Source organism: Carettochelys insculpta, chromosome 3 (genome assembly GCF_033958435.1).
Source record: "Carettochelys insculpta isolate YL-2023 chromosome 3, ASM3395843v1, whole genome shotgun sequence".
NCBI lineage: Eukaryota > Metazoa > Chordata > Testudines > Carettochelyidae > Carettochelys > Carettochelys insculpta.
The window spans coordinates 154286548-154306540 of NC_134139.1; the positions used below are offsets into that span (position 1 = coordinate 154286548).

A 19993-nucleotide genomic window follows, 5' to 3' on the forward strand; every position below is an offset into this window, starting at 1 on the left:
TCCTGCTTACATGGGAGAGGAGGTGCAAGGCAGGGCGAGGCTGAGTTTCTGCCTTATGTGCAGATGAAAATAGGCCCGTGGGCCACGCATGCATGCTGGGGGTTGCTGACCCCTGGCCTACATCATTGATGTGGCAGCTCTGACCATTAGACCTTCAGTCCTAAAAGATCCATTTTTCTACCATCTGGAGAATGCTGGTATTTTTCTTTTTCCCTTTTTTCTCTGCACATTCCCTCATGTTTTAGAAATTGTCACAGGTTGGCAGATATAAAGCAGTGTCTATGGCGAAATGATTGATTTAACTCACCAGTTGGAAAGCCTAGACTGAAATCATTGATTTTAATCAACTTTTCTGAAGATGCAGTCTCATTGATTCATATGACTAGTGCCTTTTTTTAAGTGCCACTACTCAGGCAGCTCCATGCCCCTTTGCTCCAGCCAATTCCATGGCTGGGACTGCGGAGGTTTCAGTACTCAGTACTGGCAAGTACCAGCACAAAAAAGCACTACGTACAACCATTATAATGCATTGATTTACAGCTAAATAGAACTCAACTCTAGGTTTGATATAACTTCTTTTAACCTGGATATTGCACTACACCTAAACACATTTCTTTAAGCAGTCATATGGCTTAGTATTTTCAGATTAATTTTGTATAACACATTAGAAAGTGATTGGTTTATTGCTTATTTATTAAGTGATTAACCTTTTGCTCGTGATTTTCATTGTTTTATTGAGAAGAAAACTTAAGTAAATGAAACTTACTTTTTTTACTTGATATATTTGTTCAAGGAAAACTCAGTAAAATTACACTTGCTTTGAGATTGTGAATTTACAGGAAAAACATCTGCAACCTTAACATTCCTTTAACAAGACATTCACAAATTAGTAAATTCAGAATTTAAATACCTGTCTATATATGCATTACTAATGATTATCTATGACTGCTCAAGTTTCTAGTTTAACGGATAATGTGATGCCTGTAGGCACATATAGATTCTCTGGGATGAGCTAATATAGGCTACGTCTACACGTGCCCCAAACTTCGAAATGGCCATGCAAATGGCCATTTCGAAGTTTACTAATGAAGCGCTGAAATGCATATTCAGCGCTTCATTAGCATGCGGGCGGCAGCGGCGCTTCGAAATTGACGAGCCTTGCCGCCGCGCGGCGCGTCCAGACGGGGCTCCTTTTCGAAAGGACGCCACCTTCTTCGAAGTCCCCTTATTCCCATGAGCTCACGGGAATAAGGGGACTTCGAAGTAGGTGGCGTGCTTTCGAAAAGGAGCCCCGTCTGGACGCGCCGCGCGGCGGCAAGGCTCGTCAATTTCGAAGCGCCGCTGCCGCCCGCATGCTAATGAAGCGCTGAATATGCATTTCAGCGCTTCATTAGTAAACTTCGAAATGGCCATTTGCATGGCCATTTCGAAGTTTGGGGCACGTGTAGACACAGCCATGGTGTTTCTGCCAATAGGCATCTACCCAGGCAGGTTGCTCTAGTAGGTTTTACTTTGTACTGAAGTGAGGCGCTTCATGTGTTTTGGGGTTGTTGAAGGTGAAGAATTGAGAGAGTTAGGTCAAGTAATCTGCAAACTTTGAAATCTGCCTCAGTAAAACAATAAAATTGATACGTGTTAGATATATTCTGTGTGGTGGTTGTTTGAATGTTATGGTCTGTTGAATGAGTTTGTATGACTGGTGAATCATTCCTTGCAGAAATTTTGTGTATAATTAGGCAGGGAATTGCAAGAAAGAAGGGTTTAGCGTCTAGGAGGACTGGGCTGGCATGCTCGCTCTCTCTCTGACACCCCAACCCTCACTTGGAAACAGTGGAGATTTCATAATATGAGCTCTTGGTGTTCATGTTTCTGAAAAATCTGGCCCTAGGTGTGATGAGTGCCACAATCAGACACTTTAAAGAGATTTAAGCTAAAAATTTCTCCTGTAAAATTGGATAATGCATCTTTCAGGGGAGTGGGATGATAATGATTTAATGTTTGTGAGGCACTTGTATACTACTGCCATAAGCACAGCAGAAAAACCTTTCAGGAGAAGTGTGTATATTCAGCTTTTGTATGGCATGCCATCAACAGCGTAGTGAACCACATACTGAATGTGGAAAGACAAATAACAATTGCTTCACTTAGTGATTGTCTATCCTGTGTCCTGAGACAGGGATTCTGTAGAAAGTGACATTGTACATACAGTACACTTTACTGTAGTTACAGTACTGTATGTGCACAAGAGGATAGAATTCATATTGCACAGCTGACCTTACTTCAGTTATCTTCTGAAGCTGATTTTTGTTGTTGGGGGTTACTTTAATGTATGGAACTGTATAGGTTTAAGGAATATTGTGGAGAGGGGGAATCCATCTTAAGCTATTACAATGACCCTTTGCTTGGGTTTTCAGTAAGGTTAAAGCCTAGGAGCTTAAGATACATGTTAGAAACAGCTGTTTGCTTAAGCTAAAAACTGTTAGCTAGTATTATACTGTAAGTTTTTTTTGTATGTGGACCAGTTACTAAGATATGGCAAATGTTGTCATTGTGTTGCACAGTCATTTGTTTGAAATCAGTAGAATCTTGGGAATCAAGATTTCTTCACTTCTATTCCAGATTCTGAGTGCTCCATCCTTTAATTCATATTTTCATGGTGTTCAGTATCATGGTTCTCAAGTTAATATTTTTGAAGGTATTTGCAGGATCAGACCCATTAACAGTTCGTATCAACATATTTATAATTTAATCTGATAAAATAGGATATACAGGTTGCACCTCCCTTATCCACCGTGCTCGGTACTTGACAGGTCCCAAACAAGAGAATTTGTTGGATAAAGGAAAGTGTAGGGCTGTGCTCAGGGACTACTGGAGCTCCAGCCAGCCTTCCTCCCTCCCTCCCTCCCTCCCTCCCCTGAGGCTCAGGCTCCGGCTCCACCCCAGACTCACAAGAGTTGTTACAAGGCTCCAGCCAGCCCCTGTTCTCCCTCTCTACCCCCACCACAGGGCAGGTATAGGGGATCCAGTTCCCACCTGCAGCACAAGCAGGGGCACCAGCTCCTGGCCCCATGCTGCTGTAGGATTCCTGTTCCCAGCACCATAGCAGTGTCCCGTCCTGCCCTGGTGCGGGAGAAGCAGGCGCTCAGCCTCCTGGCCTCCACTGCCACAGGGTGAGGACTGACTCCAGCTTAGGCCCACAGCAGCCTCTCAACCCCTGCTGACACAGCATAGGCAGGGGACTCAACTGCTGCCCCAGTAGCAATGTTCCATCCCTACTGCTGCGGAGCAAGTGGGGACTCAGGCTCCAGCCCTGCACTGCCAGTTGATTTTAATCAACTTTTCTAAAGATGCAGTCTCATTGATTCATATGACTAGTGCCTTTTTTTTAAGTGCCACTACTCAGGCAGCTCCATGCCCCTTTGCTCCAGCCAATTCCATGGCTGGGACTGCGGAGGTGCCAGTACTGAGTACTGGCAAGTACCAGCACAAAAAAGCACTGCGTACAACCACTATAATGCATTGATTTACAGCTAAATAGAACTCAACTCTAGGTTTGATATAACTTCTTTTATATCACTAGTCACTCTTCCATAGGAGCCCCCTCTTAGCAACTTCTCTTGATGCTCCATATGTACCACTGTCCACCTGATCTGCACTTGCTTCCTTCTTTTTACCAATAAGAGTTGTTGAGCCTCTGACTTCTGCTACACAGTTCTTAGCTTTAGCTTTTATAGTGAATGACTGGTCACAAGTTAAAACAGAAAAGCAGTCCAGTAGCAATTTAAAGACTAATAGAATTTATTAAGTGATGAGCTTTTGTGGGACAGACCCACTTCTTCAGACCATAGCCAGACCAGACCAGACTCAATATTTAAGGCACAGAGAACCAAAAATAGTAGTCAAGGTTGACTAATCAGAAAAAATATTATCAATTATCAATATTTGTCAACCTTGATTACTATTTTTGGTTCTCTGTGCCTTAAATGTTGTCTGTTATGGTATGGCTATGATCTGAAGAAGTGGGTCTGTCCCATGAAAGGTCATCATCTACTAAATTATTCTGTTTAGTCTTTAAAGTGCTGCAGGGCTGCTTTATCATTTTGATAGTATACAGACTAGCACGGCTTTCTTTCTGTTACTGTTTACAAGTTGTTCGTAGGTAGGCTAGTGGTGGTGTTGGCGGGGGCGGGGCAGTATACCCTTCCTACAGTTCCTGCTCCTGGGGTATGCAGTGGCCTCAGGGATTCAAAGAGTGTGTAAAGTGTGGCAAGCACATGCTGGGGCAATCTACACTGCATGCTTAGTGTATGAGGAAGACCACCTGCAGAGTAAGTGCTCTGTTAGCAGAGGGGCGGGAGACTTAAACCAGGACAAAGCGTCAGAGGGATCAACACCTCACACTTTTCCTAACAGAGTCCAAACTTAAGACCCTAGCCCAACATAACACTGACTTCATCATCAGTTCCCAGCATGCTGGCTACAGTGCAGGAGCCTTTGGTGTCATGCCCAGAAGAGCATCGTGAACATGGGCACCACTCTCCAGCACTGAAGATGAGCTCCTCTTCCAGGCACTGGTCATACTCCCTGGTACTTGGGGGAGGGAGGTGGGGGAATCAAGACTGAGTGTAGTCACTGTCTCTGTAGGAGGCCAAGGAAGGCCACAGAGGCAACCCACACCATGCCAGACCCATCCAGGCCCTTTGGGTTCACCCCACCACCATCAGCTCTGGGCCTGAGGGTGGGTCCATAGAGTTTGGTAGTGGTATTTTTGCTGGCACCAGTGGTGGTGGTAGAGGATGTCTACCTTCCCTCATGTTGGACACATTTTAAAGTGGTCCCAGGGATCTCGTCAAGGTGATAGTGTTACAGGTCCCTCAGAACATAAGAACATAAGAATGGCCATACTGGGTCAGACCAAAGGTCCATCAAGCCCAGCATCCCATCTGCCGACGGTGGCCAATGCCAGGTGCCCCAGAGAGGAGAACAGAAGACAAGTGATTTATCTCCTGCCATCCATCTCCTGCCCTTGTTATGAAGGCTAGGGCACCATACTTTATCCCTGGCTAATAGCCATTTATGGACCTGACCTGCAAAAATTTATCAAGCTCTTTTTTAAACCCTAATAGAGTCCTGGCCTTCACAGCCTCCTCGGGCAAGGAGTTCCACAGGTTGACTGTGCGCTGTGTGAAGAAAAATTTCCTTTTATTAGTTTTGAACCTACTACCCATCAATTTCATTTGGTGTCCCCTAGTTCTTGTATTATGGGAAAAGGTAAATAATTTTTCTATATTCACTTTCTCCACACCATTCATGATTTTATATACCTCTATCATATCGCCCCTCAATCGCCTCTTTTCCAAACTGAAAAGTCCCAGTCTCTCTAGCCTCTCCCCATATGGGACCCTTTCCAAGCCCCTAATCATCTTAGTCGCCCTTTTCTGAACCTTTTCTAATGCCAATATATCTTTTTTGAGGTGAGGAGACCACATCTGCACGCAGTACTCGAGATGTGGGCGTACCATAGTTTTATATAGGGGAAGTATGATATCTTTTGTCTTATTATCGATCCCTTTTTTAATAATTCCTAACATCCTATTTGCCTTACTAACTGCCGCTGCACACTGCGTGGATGTCTTCAGAGAACTATCCACTATAACTCCAAGATCCCTTTCCTGATCTGTCGTAGCTAAATTTGACCCCATCATGTAGTACGTGTAATTTGGGTTATTTTTTCCAACATGCATTACCTTACACTTACCCACATTAAATTTCATTTGCCATTTTGCTGCCCAATCACTCAGTTTGCTGAGATCTTTTTGTAGTTCTTCACAATCCCTTTTGCTTTTGACTGTCCTGAACAACTTGGTGTCATCTGCAAACTTTGCCACCTCACTGCTTACCTCATTTTCTAGATCATTGATGAACAAGTTGAACAGGATCGGTCCCAGGACTGAGCCCTGGGGAACACCACTAGTTACCCCCCTCCATTGTGAAAATTTACCATTTATTCCAACCCTTTGTTTTCTGTCTTTTAACCAATTCCCGATCCATGAAAGGACCTTTCCTCCTATCCCATGACCACCTAATTTACATAAAAGCCTTTGGTGTGGGACCGTGTCAAAGGCTTTCTGGAAATCTAGGTATATTATGTCCACTGGGTGCCCCTTGTCCGCATGTTTATTAACCCCTTCAAAGAATTCTAATAGATTAGACAGACACGACTTCCCTCTGCAGAAACCATGCTGACTTTTGCCCAACAATTCGTGCTCTTCTATGTGCCTTGCAATTTTACTCTTTACTAGTGTTTCTACTAATTTACCTGGTACTGATGTTAAACTTATCGGTCTATAATTGCCAGGATCTCCTCTAGAGCCTTTTTTAAATATTGGTGTTATATTGGCCGTCTTCCAGTCATTTGGTACCAAAGTGGATTTAAAGGATAGGTTACAAACCACTGTTAATAACTCCGCAATTTCACATTTGAGTTCTTTCAGAACCCTTGGGTGAATGCCATCTGGTCCTGGAGACTTGTTACTATTCAGCTTATCAATTAATTCCAAAACCTCCTCTAATGTCACTTCAATCTGAGTGAGTTCCTCAGATTTGTCGCCTAAAAAGGCTGGCTCAGATTTAGGAACCTCTGTAACATCTTCAGCCGTGAAGACTGAAGCAAAGAAATCATTTAATCGCTCCGCAATGGCACTGTCTTCCTTGATCGCTCCTTTTATATCTTTATCATCCAAGGGCCCCACTGCTTTTTTAGCAGGCTTCCTGCTTCTAATGTATTTAAAAAACATTTTACTATTGTTTTTTGAATTTTTGGCTAGCTGTTCCTCAAACTCTTTTTTGGCTTTTCTTACTACATTATGACAGTTAATTTGGGAGTGTTTATGTTCCTTTCTATTTTCCTCATTAGGATTTGACTTCCATTTTTTAAAAGTTGCCCTTTTCTCTCTCACTGCCTTTTTAACATGGCTGTTAAGCCATGGTGGTTCTTTGTTAGGTCTCTTACTGTGTTTTTTTATTTGGGGTATACATTTAAGTTGGGCCTCTAGTATAGTGTCTTTAAACAGTTTCCATGCAGCTTCCAGGGATTTTAGTTTAATTACTCTACCTTTTAGTTTCTGTTTAACTAGCTTCCTCATTTTAGTGTAATTCCCCTTTTTGAAATTAAATGCCAGAGTGTTTGACCGCTGCGGTGTTCTTCCCAACACAGGAATATTAAAAGTTATTATATTGTGGTCACTATTTCCAAGCGGTCCAGTAACAGTTACCTCTTGGACCAGATCCTGCGTTCCAGTCAAGACTAGATCGAGAATCGACTCTCCCCTTGTGGGTTCCTGTACTAGCTGCTCCAAGAAGCAGTCATTTAAGGCATCAAGAAATTTAATCTCTGAATCCCGTCCTGAGGTGACATGCACCCAATCAATATGGGGATAATTGAAATCTCCTATTATTACTGTGTTTTTTATTTTGATAGCCTCTCTAATCTCCCTTAACATTTCAGCATCACTATCACTGTCCTGGTTAGGTGGTCGGTAATATATTCCTAATGCCATATTCATATTAGAGGAATGAATTGTTATCCATAATGATTCTATGGAACATTTTGATTCCTTTAGGATTTTTACTTCATTTGATTCTATATTATCCTTCACATATAGTACCACTCCTCCACCCGCACGACCTGTTCTGTCTTTCCGATATAATTTATATCCCGGTATGATAGTGTCCCACTGATTGTCCTCATTCCACCATGTTTCTGAGATGCCTATTATGTCAACTTCCTCCTTTGATATGAGGTACTCCAGTTCACCCATCTTATTAGACAGACTCCTAGCATTAGTGTAAAAGCATGTTAGAAAACTACCACTATTTATATGTCCGCCTTTCACAGACGTGGTGGATTTTTTTATGCACGATTGTTTCACATCTGATCTTGCCCATATATTATTTCCCACGTTCCCTATCTGACTAACTTCTAGGGAATCCCTGTCTATGGAGCCTCGTGTAAGAGAAGTCTCCGTCCGATCCAGGTGCTCCCCCGCACCAATCGGCTTTCCCCCACCTCTTAGTTTAAAAACTGCTCTATGTCCTTTTTAATGTTTAATGCCAGCAGTCTGGATCCACCTTGATTTAGGTGGAGCCCATCCTTCCTGTATAGGCTCCCCCTACCCCAAAAGTGTCCCCAGTTCCTAATAAATCTAAACCCCTCTTCCCTACACCATCGTCTCATCCACGCATTGAGACTCTGAAGTTCTGCCTGTCTATCTGGCAGACATTCAGCTGCCCTGATGGTGGGGATACCCCTAACTGGGGGTTCACATGTAAATGGCAGTTTTCTGTGGGTCAGTCTGGTAAAATTGAGGCCCTGTTACTTCAGCACCACCTCTGATGCACCACTTGCCTTCACCTCTGACTCCAGCACCAGGGACATTCTCAATCACCTGGCACCAAGGCAGACCAGCATCAATGAGTGCGCATGAGCACTGTCACTACCAATCTTTGGCACCGTCAGGTACGGCACCACCCTGGTTGGCATTGGACTACACCTGGGAGTCAAAGGAAGAGAGCCTCATTTTGCAGCGCTCTCAGTACTGCTTATGCTCTAGTCGCTCATCTCGGTACCGGCGCTCCAAGGTGCCAGCCGCACCAATGCCTTCCTGGCCTACACGGTGGACTTTCTGGCCCCTTCGTGCCTACATTGGGGCCAGGCTCCTCCTTCCAGAGAGGCTTTGGTGATGCCCTCAATGAGCGTACCTCCACTGGTGGCGGCAGCAGCAGCACAACACCTCCATTTGAGGAGCATCCAGTTGAATGAGGGGTATGTACTCTTTCAGTACTACCTCCTCATGTTTGGCAGAGCTGTTCTGTAGTAGGCTCTGAGCCGAGTGTGCACTTTCACTAGAGGGCAGTGCTGTGCAAGAAATGCTATATTAAGTGCTATATCTTGCCAACAAATCTCTTGCACAAGAATCAAGTGCACCTTTTAAAAATCTAAAAGTTAGAAACATGCAGGTTGCTCTGTGAAGCCTGAACATTCACACAGATTTACTTCCTATGTAGAAATTTCTTTTGAAATTGAAGCTTTTTTTTTAAAAAAAAAAAAAGGCACTTTAACTGCCTTGTAACAATTACAATTTCAGGACAGTGGGGAAAGCTTCATGTGTCATCACTTTATATTGAGATAATCAGAAATAACTCTATAAATTCTGTCCTACAGTACTTTAAAACTGGATATGCAGCCAGAAGAGAATTTTACTGTTTAAATATAGCACTTTATCAGATAAATCAAAACATTGTCAAATGGTAGCTGCCAGCAAGAGGCTAGAAGTGCCAAATTTAATTAATTTTAAATGCATTAACTATAAATGGTTAGCGTTTCTGATAAAATATGTAGCAGGCTTGCTGCAATAGTTGTTAAATTACTTTTAATCCATTGAACTACAGGCATTTGTTCCGCAAAGACACTTGCGTGATATAGCGAATGCACACCTTTTTGTCTGCGCTTCCTGCATTTCCCAGCATTACAGGCTCTGAGTTCTGAGATGTTACACTGCCTCACCATTGGTTGATTGCATGCACTGGCTTTTGGAATCAACTTGCAGCATATTACCAAATACAATTTTTCAATGTTTCTTTTCCTCCTCTATATATCCTTCATTTGTTTTTCTCAGTCTGACATTCCACTCGTATGTTGAGACTGTAAACGTTTGAGCAGCGAGTACCTTTTTTTGTGTGTACAGTGCCTAGCATGATGGCATTGTGATTCAAACTATCAAGTTTCCAGCTTTCTCCAGACTTGGAGTGTGCAAACTTACCTGTGATGTAATCCCCTCTGGCTTGCTTATTATGAAACCTCATAGGGAAGGTAGTCAGACATGCTGCACGTGGTTAGGAACAGCCTGGTACACCAGCAGGTGTACTCTCAGAGAAGCAGACATACTAGCTAGCAATTCTTGAAAACCCAAAAGAAAGAGCAAAAAAGACTTAAGTGCAAATCACCTTGTGTTGCTATTCTGTGTAAATTCAGTAAAGAATAAATGATTGCCTATATTTTTGAGCCTGCACATAAAATACAATGTTTTGGACATGACTCTGTGCATGTTTATTTGGTTTTCATGAAGATAATTCAACATTTTAGGAAGAATTATCGGGGTGGCCACCATGAAGAGTTGGTGGACACAATCCTGAAGCTGCCAAAAATTTGGTGGGATAAGCCTTGTTCTAGGCCTTAGGAGGATGAAGGAAAACATTTTATATCATGAGCGAGAAGCAGAGAAAGTTAGTGTGTTTGAGAGGCAGGGGCCAGGTAGGGAGGATGACCAGCACATGCAAACAGGTATCAGGGATGGCATGAGACTAATGTTGGACGTGTATGGCAGACAGAATATATATGCCAAGAGATTGGATTGTGGCTGTGAAGCTCTAGAGGGTATCCAATTGGGTGTTTGCTGGAGCAAAATTGTATAGGAAAACTAGGCATGTGCAATGTTTAAGTAGAATGAATTGTGGGGAAAGGGCATGTTTTAAGGTGCTGTGGGAGGGATATATAGAATTACTGGTTTGATTACATAATAGTGTTTTATTGGGCATCAGTGGGCATGGTAGAAGGAAGAATGTAATGGTGGTAGGAGTGAAGGAATCACTCTCAAACTCATTCTCTTCTGGAGAGTTTTGTTTTTAATTCAGATGCCCCCGTGGCATTTACATGCTTTTTTCTCAAAGAATCTTTCAGAAAAAGGCGCTTTTCCCCATCCAAGAGCAGAAGTCACTAGAATAAGGGCTGCATTTTTTCAATTTAATATAGAAAGAACACGTTCAGCGTGTGATTCTCTGGCATTTTTTCAGAAGAGCCCTGGCTTTTGCCAAAAAAAAAAAACGCACTCAGAATAGATGTGGCCTGGTTTCAATTTTTCTGAAGAAAAACTCTTCAGAAGAGAATGAACTTGAGGTGAGTGATTCTTTCACTCCCACCACCATTGATTTTATTTCTCACCCACCAGTGCCCATTTCACCAATGTACATCAAATTTTCACGAAAAATCTGAGTATTTCTAAAGAGTCTTATGTCTTTTTACTTTATAGCAAACTTGCTGTGTGTTTAAATATTTCTGCTTGCAGACTCTCCACCATTTACTTGAGGGGTTTTGCAAAGTACTCACGCGTTCTGAACTTTATAGACGTTTCAAAATGTTAGATTGACAATTGGAATGGGAGGATATTTAAAGAACTACTCTGAACTCGCTGATTATAAACTGTTTCCAAGGGTGTGAATATTTTTGAAAAATATCTATAAACATAATGTTAGTCTCATCTGAAAACATTCAACTGATCTGTAAGAAGTAGAAATAGGCTTAACTTAAAGGATTCAGGATGTTCTATTTGCAAAAACGTGGCGTGGACTCATTCATTCTTGTATTCTGGATTTTTTTTTTTTCAATTTTAAGAAATGGCAAACCTGTGTCTTGAGCTTCTTCAGTATATTTAAGCACGAGAGAAGGGGAGAAGTTGAAAAGGCAAGGTTAAAGTATTCATAGAATTATACTAAGTCTGTGGTTATTACTAGGATAACCCTAACTATCTCATTTGGTTTATAGGCTGCCATTGTCCCTTTTGACCTTTTGTGCCTGTTATGTAGTTTACAAATTAAGAAAATGGAAACAAGAGTCGATTTGCATCCTCTTTTGTTATATTGGCTTCAAGAAGAAAATTGTCACTCACGATTCATCCTCCTTGAGCGAGAAAGCACTAATCTTCTGTTCCAATGAAAAATTCCTTCCTAAATAATAATAAATTCTAACACTCTCTCTCCATAGATATTAGGATCTTAATGCTGCCATCTTATTTTCAATGAAAACTCCAGAAGTTTTAAAATTTATACTCTAAAATACCTTAAAATGGGTCAAAACTAGTAGTAAAGGCATAAAAGGGATCCTTGTCCCTAAGAGTAAGTAGTTAATTTGAATATGCTTAGTTTCTTCCATGAAGAAAAGAAATTATCCATAAATCTGCAAGGTAGTCCATCAGTGATGTTGTTACAGGCTTTTCCATACACAGGGAAGTCGTCATGAGTAACTCAATTATTGCTTTTGGATGTCCATTTTTAATTTAGTGTTTTGAGGGGAGGCATTTTGCAGCTCCGTACTTCTTTAGATGCTGATTTTGATGAAGCCTGTTTCTCTACAGAGCCTGTTAATCTTAGGGTACACCTACAGTACAGGGAAGATTGACCATGCTGTGGCTGATCTTCCAGAGTTTGATTTAGTAAACCTAGTAGGGATTGTGGCTGTGCACCACAGTGAAAAGTGTAGATGCAACCTGCCTTTCACTATTGTATTTAGCCACTCTACATGCAGCCATACATATAAATGTATCCCTAATGTAAAAACTTTCTCCCACTGTACCTCGCTTAGTTGTAAGTTCCAAAGAACTCCTAGAAAACTGGCGCCATTAAGAATAACTAGTGTGGAGTGCTTCCAAGCCTTGGTTAAAATTCTAGTCCAGGAGATTCAATCACACAGCTTCTCTCAAAAATAAGATAGTTGTATACCTGGATTGTTTTGCAGATGTCACCTGAATACTTCCTGAGAATTAAATAACTCAGCTTTGATAATTTGATGTAGCTTTCGTATGTATAAATGACAGCCATTCTCTTTTCTCATTGGCTCTTAGTCTCAACTACATATTGGTCAATTATATGATGGAAAGAAAGTATGCGTAAGAATAGTAAATCACATTTGCAACTTTTTTCCTGAAGTTAGAAGGCATTCAAAAAATTCTTAGGGTTTAAGTAGCCATAATAAGGTTTTAAGGGTAAAAATCAGATACTATTTGCTTTTCAGACTTTTGAGATAAGCAAATAACTTTGTCTGCATTGAGAGGGAATACCATTTATATTTCTTTAAATATTGATAGAGAAATCAAAGTCATGAGTACTGGCACATCAGAGGTGTGTGTTCTCTGCGTTCACTTCAGGTTTTCAGTTTTACAAGTAACAGTGGGCAGTGACCAAAAGGGCTATCGTTCTTGGTTTGGCTTTGCTGTTTTATCCTAAGATATCAGAATGCTTTATGAACTTTAGTTAGACCCTGTAACAGTCTTAAGAGACAGAGTAGGAATTCCTGCTCTGTTGATATCATATGGTATTTTGGTAATATGAGTTGGGAAAATTTAACTTTTATCACACAAACCGCTTGAAATCAGTGAATCATTAAAGTTCATAGTACTGGTATAAATATGTAATATAAGTTCACTGTACTTCCGACGCTTCCCCTGAATCACAGGGATTCCAGAACTGTATAGATTCTCTTATGCTCTGTTGCAAAGGCTTTTTTTTATGTTTCTATAATTCCTATATTGAATTTCCACTGGAAGTATGTGAGCTGTGAGGAAGAGGATGTGTAGACATGTGAATGCGACATGCAGAACAGCTGTTAGATAAAACTTACATGATGTGTTTCTATAGCAAATGTTAATTTACTTGTTCGGGTTTTTGTTTTAGGCTTATGGTATGTCTGCTTTGCCTCTAAACTTGATAAAAGGAACAAGAAGTCCTTCTTATGAACGTTTGGAGAACACTGAAGATATTGAAGAAGTAGAACAAAATATACTAAGGATTAAATCAAAGGTTTGATGTTTATTACCCAACATTTTTAAACATTTCCATTTACAGTGTTCCTGTTCAGCACTTTGTTATGGTATGATGTTTGGAATGCTGTTAACTCTCACAACAAGAGATGGACAGAAGCTCATCTGACTTCATCCAAAATTAAATTCTCTTAATTTCCTATTCCTCTTGCAGATGATGGACTCCTTCCATGTTTTGGGACTTGTTGGGTCAAAAATATCCAGTACAGTAGTAGAAAATGGATGGTTTAACTACTTCTGGCATCTCTTTACCAGAAGTAACCTAACAAAAATGGCTTGACAGTGTTAGTTGTAGATGCTTAAAGTAAATTTTGTTGATCATAGAACAAATGAGAAGCATAAACAAAAATACTTCCTTTGCAATAACTGACCCTCTTGAGATTGGGAGAGTCGTCACTTATAGATTACAAAATTTTACTTCGTGTTGCTTAGATCCTTAAATAATTTTTGTTCTTCATTTAAATAATTTCTCTGAGGTGGGGCTGGGAATGAGGATTTAAATATGCAGGCTGCCCGAGGGGGAGAGGACAACCCCAGCTCTCGCTGCAGCAGCTTGGAGCTAGGTGAGAAGCACTTGTCCCTTACTGCTCTAGCAGCCACAGCTGGGTGAGAGGTGCATTCCCCGCCACCCCGGGGAGATGCTCTCCAAAATGGATAGTGGATAGCTATACCTTTCTCAGTCCCTGTCGCCTGCTGCCCTAATGAAGTTACAGCGTTTGATTGCTGTCTCTAGCCTCTTGCTGCCTCTCTCTGATCATTATACATAACTGTCCCTGCTAGCAGAGTCCTTCCTTTCCTTTCCATGTTAAACAGTCTAATTCCAGGTGCATGCCATTATTCTGGCACAACCAAACCCTGACCTGGCTTTAAGTTAGCATAAGAGGAAGCTGAATACCAAATTTAGTGGTCCTAGCTCTTAAAGTTTAGGATGAATTCTTCGACAGACATAATCTCAGACTCCTCAGATATTTAGTAGGTAGTTTCTTGGTTGTACTCATTAAACACATTCACTTAGAGTGAATCCTGCATGTGGTGCTATAAAATTTTTTCGAAAATAGAACTCTAATCCTCTCTATCATTCTGTCTTCAAAAAAAAAAAAAGCCTGTTGCAGAAAGTGACACTTGCCATGAATCCATGTTCCTTTATATTTCTAGGTTTTCTTAACTGAATATTGTTTACTCCCCATTATATTTTAAGTGTCAAGTAGAAAGTTGTTCGTTTTTTTGTGATTGTTCTGTGCGTTACAAATTAGGCACTCCCCTCTTGTAATTGCTGTTCTTCAAGCTGTGGTATTCAAGTCCATTCCAGTACCCTCACCCTTCTGTCAGACTGGCCACCAAGATGGAACTGAGGTGGAGGTGGGGAGGTTGACAGGGCCCTATATTGGGCACCATGAAGGTGCCACTCCAGGAGGCTTCCAGGTCGACTGTATGACTAACTGCTAGGGAAAAGATCTTTGAATGCCATGCATGAGAGCACCTTACTTGGAATGTACATGAAGAAAACATATCAAAGAACAGTAACAAGAGGTGAGTGTGGTTTTTTCCCCAGCAATGTGAATGCTGCAAAATTAAAATTTATAGAAGCAGAAGGTATGTGACACTTCATCTTATGTGCAGATTTTGAGGGTGGGGGGTTTGTATTTTTTTTGGTAAGGCCAGATTCTTGTGGAGTAGATTTTGCCTCACAGTTGACATTGCTCTTGGCAATCTCAGGGTTTTTTTTTTTTTAAAAAAAAAAAAAAAAAAAAAAAAAAGGGGGGGGGAGGGGGGCATGGATGTTTAACTATCTTCCCCCCTATAGATGGACTTTCCTGGTCAGCGGTGAGGCATATTGATGGAACAATTTTGGGTAGTATCTCTTATACATAGATCTCAATTTCTTGGCTTGTAACAGCACTAAATTTACTGAATCCTTCTAAAGACTTCCACTTTAAATTTCTTAGCAGAAAATTGTGATTAAATTGTGTGTGGAAAATTATTAGAATTGCTGCAACCCTGAGAGGATATTATAATCACAGTGTGTAAGGATTCCTTTTATTTAAAAGAAATCCCTGAATGCAAAAATGATTTAATACTTTTATATCAAATCTTTACATTGACAAATGCAATCTTTGAGAATGTTTTCCTTTAAACTGTCATTGTAGTAAGTGATTAGTGATCTTATGTTAAAATGAGCTTGTCAGTTGGGTCATCTATTGCCTAATACTTATTTGAGTTATTGCTTATAGTATATATACAACTCATTATTTCATGGTCACAAATAAAAATTGTATATTTTGCTTACTTAGCTGCTAGTGTATTAATTATAGTGCAATTTATTGACATACGTGCAGTATTTTGAAGATTAAAGGAGTGAAGTGTTTCTGAGAATTTGTCAAATATAGAAATCTCCAAATATGGATTTGTTGGAGGTTGATGAACTCTACTTAGTTTGGGGGCAGTTCTGATTTTTGCATTTTGAATACTTTCATGCTGTGTCCTTCAAAAGGTGCTGCTCCATAATGGTACTTTTAAAGATGTATAATAGAGCTGACCCTCTACTGACTTGAAGAAAAAAACGTAGAGCTGGAAAGAAATTATTAAAAATATAAAAGGGGTAAAATGAAGTTAGTTTCCTATAAAAACTAGATTTACAGTATTTTATGCAGTTAGGACTTCTCCTTCAAGCATTCCCTGCAGGTGCTCCATGTGAGTGTCAGCATGTCCCAGTGGAGCAGATTGGAGAGCTTTGCAGAGCAGTGTGCCCCCACTCCTGTGTGCTGCACGTGCACGGAAGCCAACCGGTAATGTCACCGTACTGAGGAAAGAGTGTGCAGCACAGTTTTAAGTTCCTTTTTCTAACGCTCTTTCCCTGCCGAGCAAAAGCAATTTTTTTCTTAGCCTCCCTCCTTTCCCTCATATTTCTTAAGTTATTTATTTTTAAATCACTTTTCCTGGGAGCGGGGGGGTGGGGGGGGGGGGCTGCAGTTGCTGCGGAGCCACAGCAGCAGCTTTTTTTCTTTCAGAATCAGTTTGTCTTAGAGACAGCCTGTGGTGTGGTGTTCTCTCTCTCCCCACCCCCCGCCTCCCCTTCCAATGCCTGACTCTACAAAGAATTGTGATACTTGGAGAGGCGCTATGTCCTTGTCTGATGGGCATGCTTCATGCCTTGGATGCTTGGGTGAATCTGACAGCATTTCTAAGTGCCCCCATTGCCAGGGTATGCCAGCAAGGGCATGTAAGGAATGTGAAGTGCATTCTAATGCATTGCTTTGGCAATAGTCCCTCTCATTTAGGGACATGCCATATGACGTGGGTACAGTAAAAGCCTCAGATAGGGTAACTACATCACCCCGCAGAGGCTCCTATACTGTGACAGCTTCACCAGCTCGCGCTCTGAGTTGCTGGGAGCCTCGCATTCTCTGATGCCACCAATGTTGGGTACTGTAGAGAGACGCAGGACCTCAGCAAGGAGATCTGAGGGAGGGACCAAGCAACCCACACCAGCGGGCGCCTCTGAGGCATCTGCTCTCAAGAAGCAATATATGCTTCCACCAGGAGTACTTACTACCTTGCCTGCCACTCTGGATCAACCTGTTAGACATAAGAAGGCACAGTGAAAAACATGACACATCCACAAATCCCCTCAGCTATACTCTACGCTATTTGTGCCCTCCCCAAACTCTGGGGCACGGCATGCTAACACCTCCATATACTATCCCTTGCTCACCTTCATCTCAGTCTGAAGGCAGTAGCAGGCAGAGAGGCAGACACTCACTTGCTTGTTCACCTCCATCCTGGCATTCATATAGAGATTATCCCTATCAGTCTCACCCTTTAAGTACACCAGCCGTAGCCATACCTCACTCCACAGTTTCCACTACAGTGGGGTCTATGGAGTGTCTGACATGCACATCGACCTCACTTATCCCACTTGCACCACTCTAGGTACGCTACCCCTCAGTGTGAGCACATGCCTGGGCACCTTCCTACAATGTTAGCACTTTCCTTGCTAGCTAATCAGTCTTTCACAGACAATTTCTAATGCTTGGGAGGAGTTACCTCATTCAGACTCGGAGGCTTCTTCCAAGGGTCACAGGACTATGAGATGAGGTGGTTTTTCAGATTTTCCCATCTCCTCTAACTGATGAGCTAAAGTGCTTCTAGGAACTCTTTAAAAGGGTTGCCCAATCCCAAGATATCACCCTGCAGGAGGTGCAAGAGAAACAATATAAGCTGCTCACAATTCTGCAGCCTTCTGTGCCCTCCAAAATAGCCCAACTTGTTAATGGAGCAATCCTCAAACCCTCTGAGGTCCTCTGGAAAACCCTGGTTTCTATCTTGCCCACCAATCACAGAGCAGATACGAAGTATTTCATTCCAACTAAGGGCATGGAGTTTCTTTTTTCACATCCACAACCCAATTAGTTAGTTGTGAATTCGGTAAACCACAAACCCAAGAACCCTCAATTTAAATCTACTCCCACTGATAGAGAACATAAGCAGTTAGATTCCTTTGGCGGTAAAGTACATTCTTATGCCATGCTGCAGTACAGAATTGCAAACCTCATTGCTCTTAGCCAGCTATGACCATACAGACTATAATAAGTTACGAGACCTGGTGCAAGACTTGCTGGACACTAAATGCCCTACCCTGCAGTGTGTGTCTCAGGAGGGCTTCTCAATTGCTAAAACTGCCCTTCAAGCAGCAGTGGCCGTGGCTGACAGCTGCTAGGGTCATGGCCACCATAATAGTCAAGTGCGGGGTGACATGGCTCTTATCTTCAGGCATTCCATGTGAAATCCAGTCAAAGGTGGAAGACCTCCCCTTTGATTGACAGCAGCTGTTCTCCAGCACCACTGATGAGATGTTACACCCCAGGAAAAACTCCAGGGCAACATTGCCTACTCTGGGAATGTATTCCTCTCCTAGAAAGAGGTCCAAGTACTCTCCCTTCCATAGATCTAGGGAGCATACCTATTTCTACCACAGCATCAGCAATACAATAAGTCTAAAAATAGATCTAACAGGAGGGCCAATCATCTACAGCCCACCCTGCCTCCCAAAAACATCAGATTTGTTAGTCAAGGGTCTGAGTGACCACCCTTTAAGTCTAGTGCATTCTGGGTCCACTTTCATCATCAGTTGAGGCCCTTTTAAGATCAATGGACCCAGATTACATCCAACAAATGGATTTTAGATATTATCAGAGAAGGCTGCCCAATTCCTTTTACAAATATCACTCCTACCCATCTCCCTACCCCATGCATCTAAAGGGACCCATCTTACGAACCCCTCCTATGGAGAGAAGTACAGAAAATCCTTATAGAAGGGGCAACAGAACCCATACCCCAACAATCATTGGAACAAGAGTGTGTGTTCCATCTATTTACTGGCAACCAAGAAATCGGGATGGAGGCTTATTGTAAACCTCAGGGAATTGAACAGATTCATTCTCAACACAAAGTTCAAGATGGTAACCTTACCAAATATCATTCTGGCACTAGATGGAGGGGAGGGAACTGGTTCTCAGCCCTCGACTTCCAAGACACTTTTCATGTGGCCATTCACCTGTCCCACAGGAGGGTCCTCCATTTTTTGTGGTGGGTTAGGGCCATTTCCAATACAAAGTCCCCCACTTTCAGACTTTCTATGGCGCCGTGAGTTTTCTCCAAAACACTTGTGGTCACAGCATACCTCAGAAAGCAGAACATTCTTTTTTTTCACTTTATTTAGATGACTGCCTGATCAACGATTCCACTTGCCACCAGACTACCCTTATGAAAAATACTACTAGGGAATGTTTTTCTCAGCTTGGCCTCCTTTCAAACTCACAGAAGTCCACTTTAAAATCCACGCAGCTTAGAGTTCATAAGAGCTGTATTGGATTCAGTGTTAGCCAGAGCTTACTTACTGCTCACAGGTTCCAGGCAATCTGTGACCTCATTCACATAGTCAAACAGGCCCCTTTTACTACGGCTTGAACTTGCTTGCAGTCGGGGCACATGGCTTCTATGACATCTGTAGTCCCATTTGCAAGACTACATATGCGCTGCCTCCAGCATTGGCTTGCTCGCAATTAAATACCAACCTGTCACAGATCATCAAAGACCCTTGCTCTTCCTCCGTTAGTACTACAGTCACTGGACTGATGGGCAGCCCCAACAAACCTCCTTGTGGGCATACCTTTTCACCCCTCCCCCCACAGATCCCTCTATCTATAACTACAGATGCCTCTCTGTGGGGCCCACTGTGGCATGTCATCAATTCAGGGCACAGGGACTCACCATGAGAGACTTTTCATATCAATTTCCTGGAGCTCAGGGCCCTTCAAAGAGCTTCTGCTTATTTTCTCCCATTG

General features: G+C 42.0%; 1 protein-coding gene across 4 annotated transcripts in view; it reads left to right on the forward strand.

The window, feature by feature from the left end:
* Nucleotides 1–19993, forward strand: part of LMBRD1 (LMBR1 domain containing 1) — a 164074-nt gene that overhangs the window by 68248 nt on the left and 75833 nt on the right. For all 4 annotated transcript variants that reach the window (XM_074991088.1, XM_074991091.1, XM_074991089.1 and 1 more), the window contains one exon: nucleotides 13504–13629. In XM_074991088.1, the coding sequence (XP_074847189.1) occupies nucleotides 13504–13629 (126 nt within the window). The remainder of the gene's footprint in view (nucleotides 1–13503; nucleotides 13630–19993) is intronic.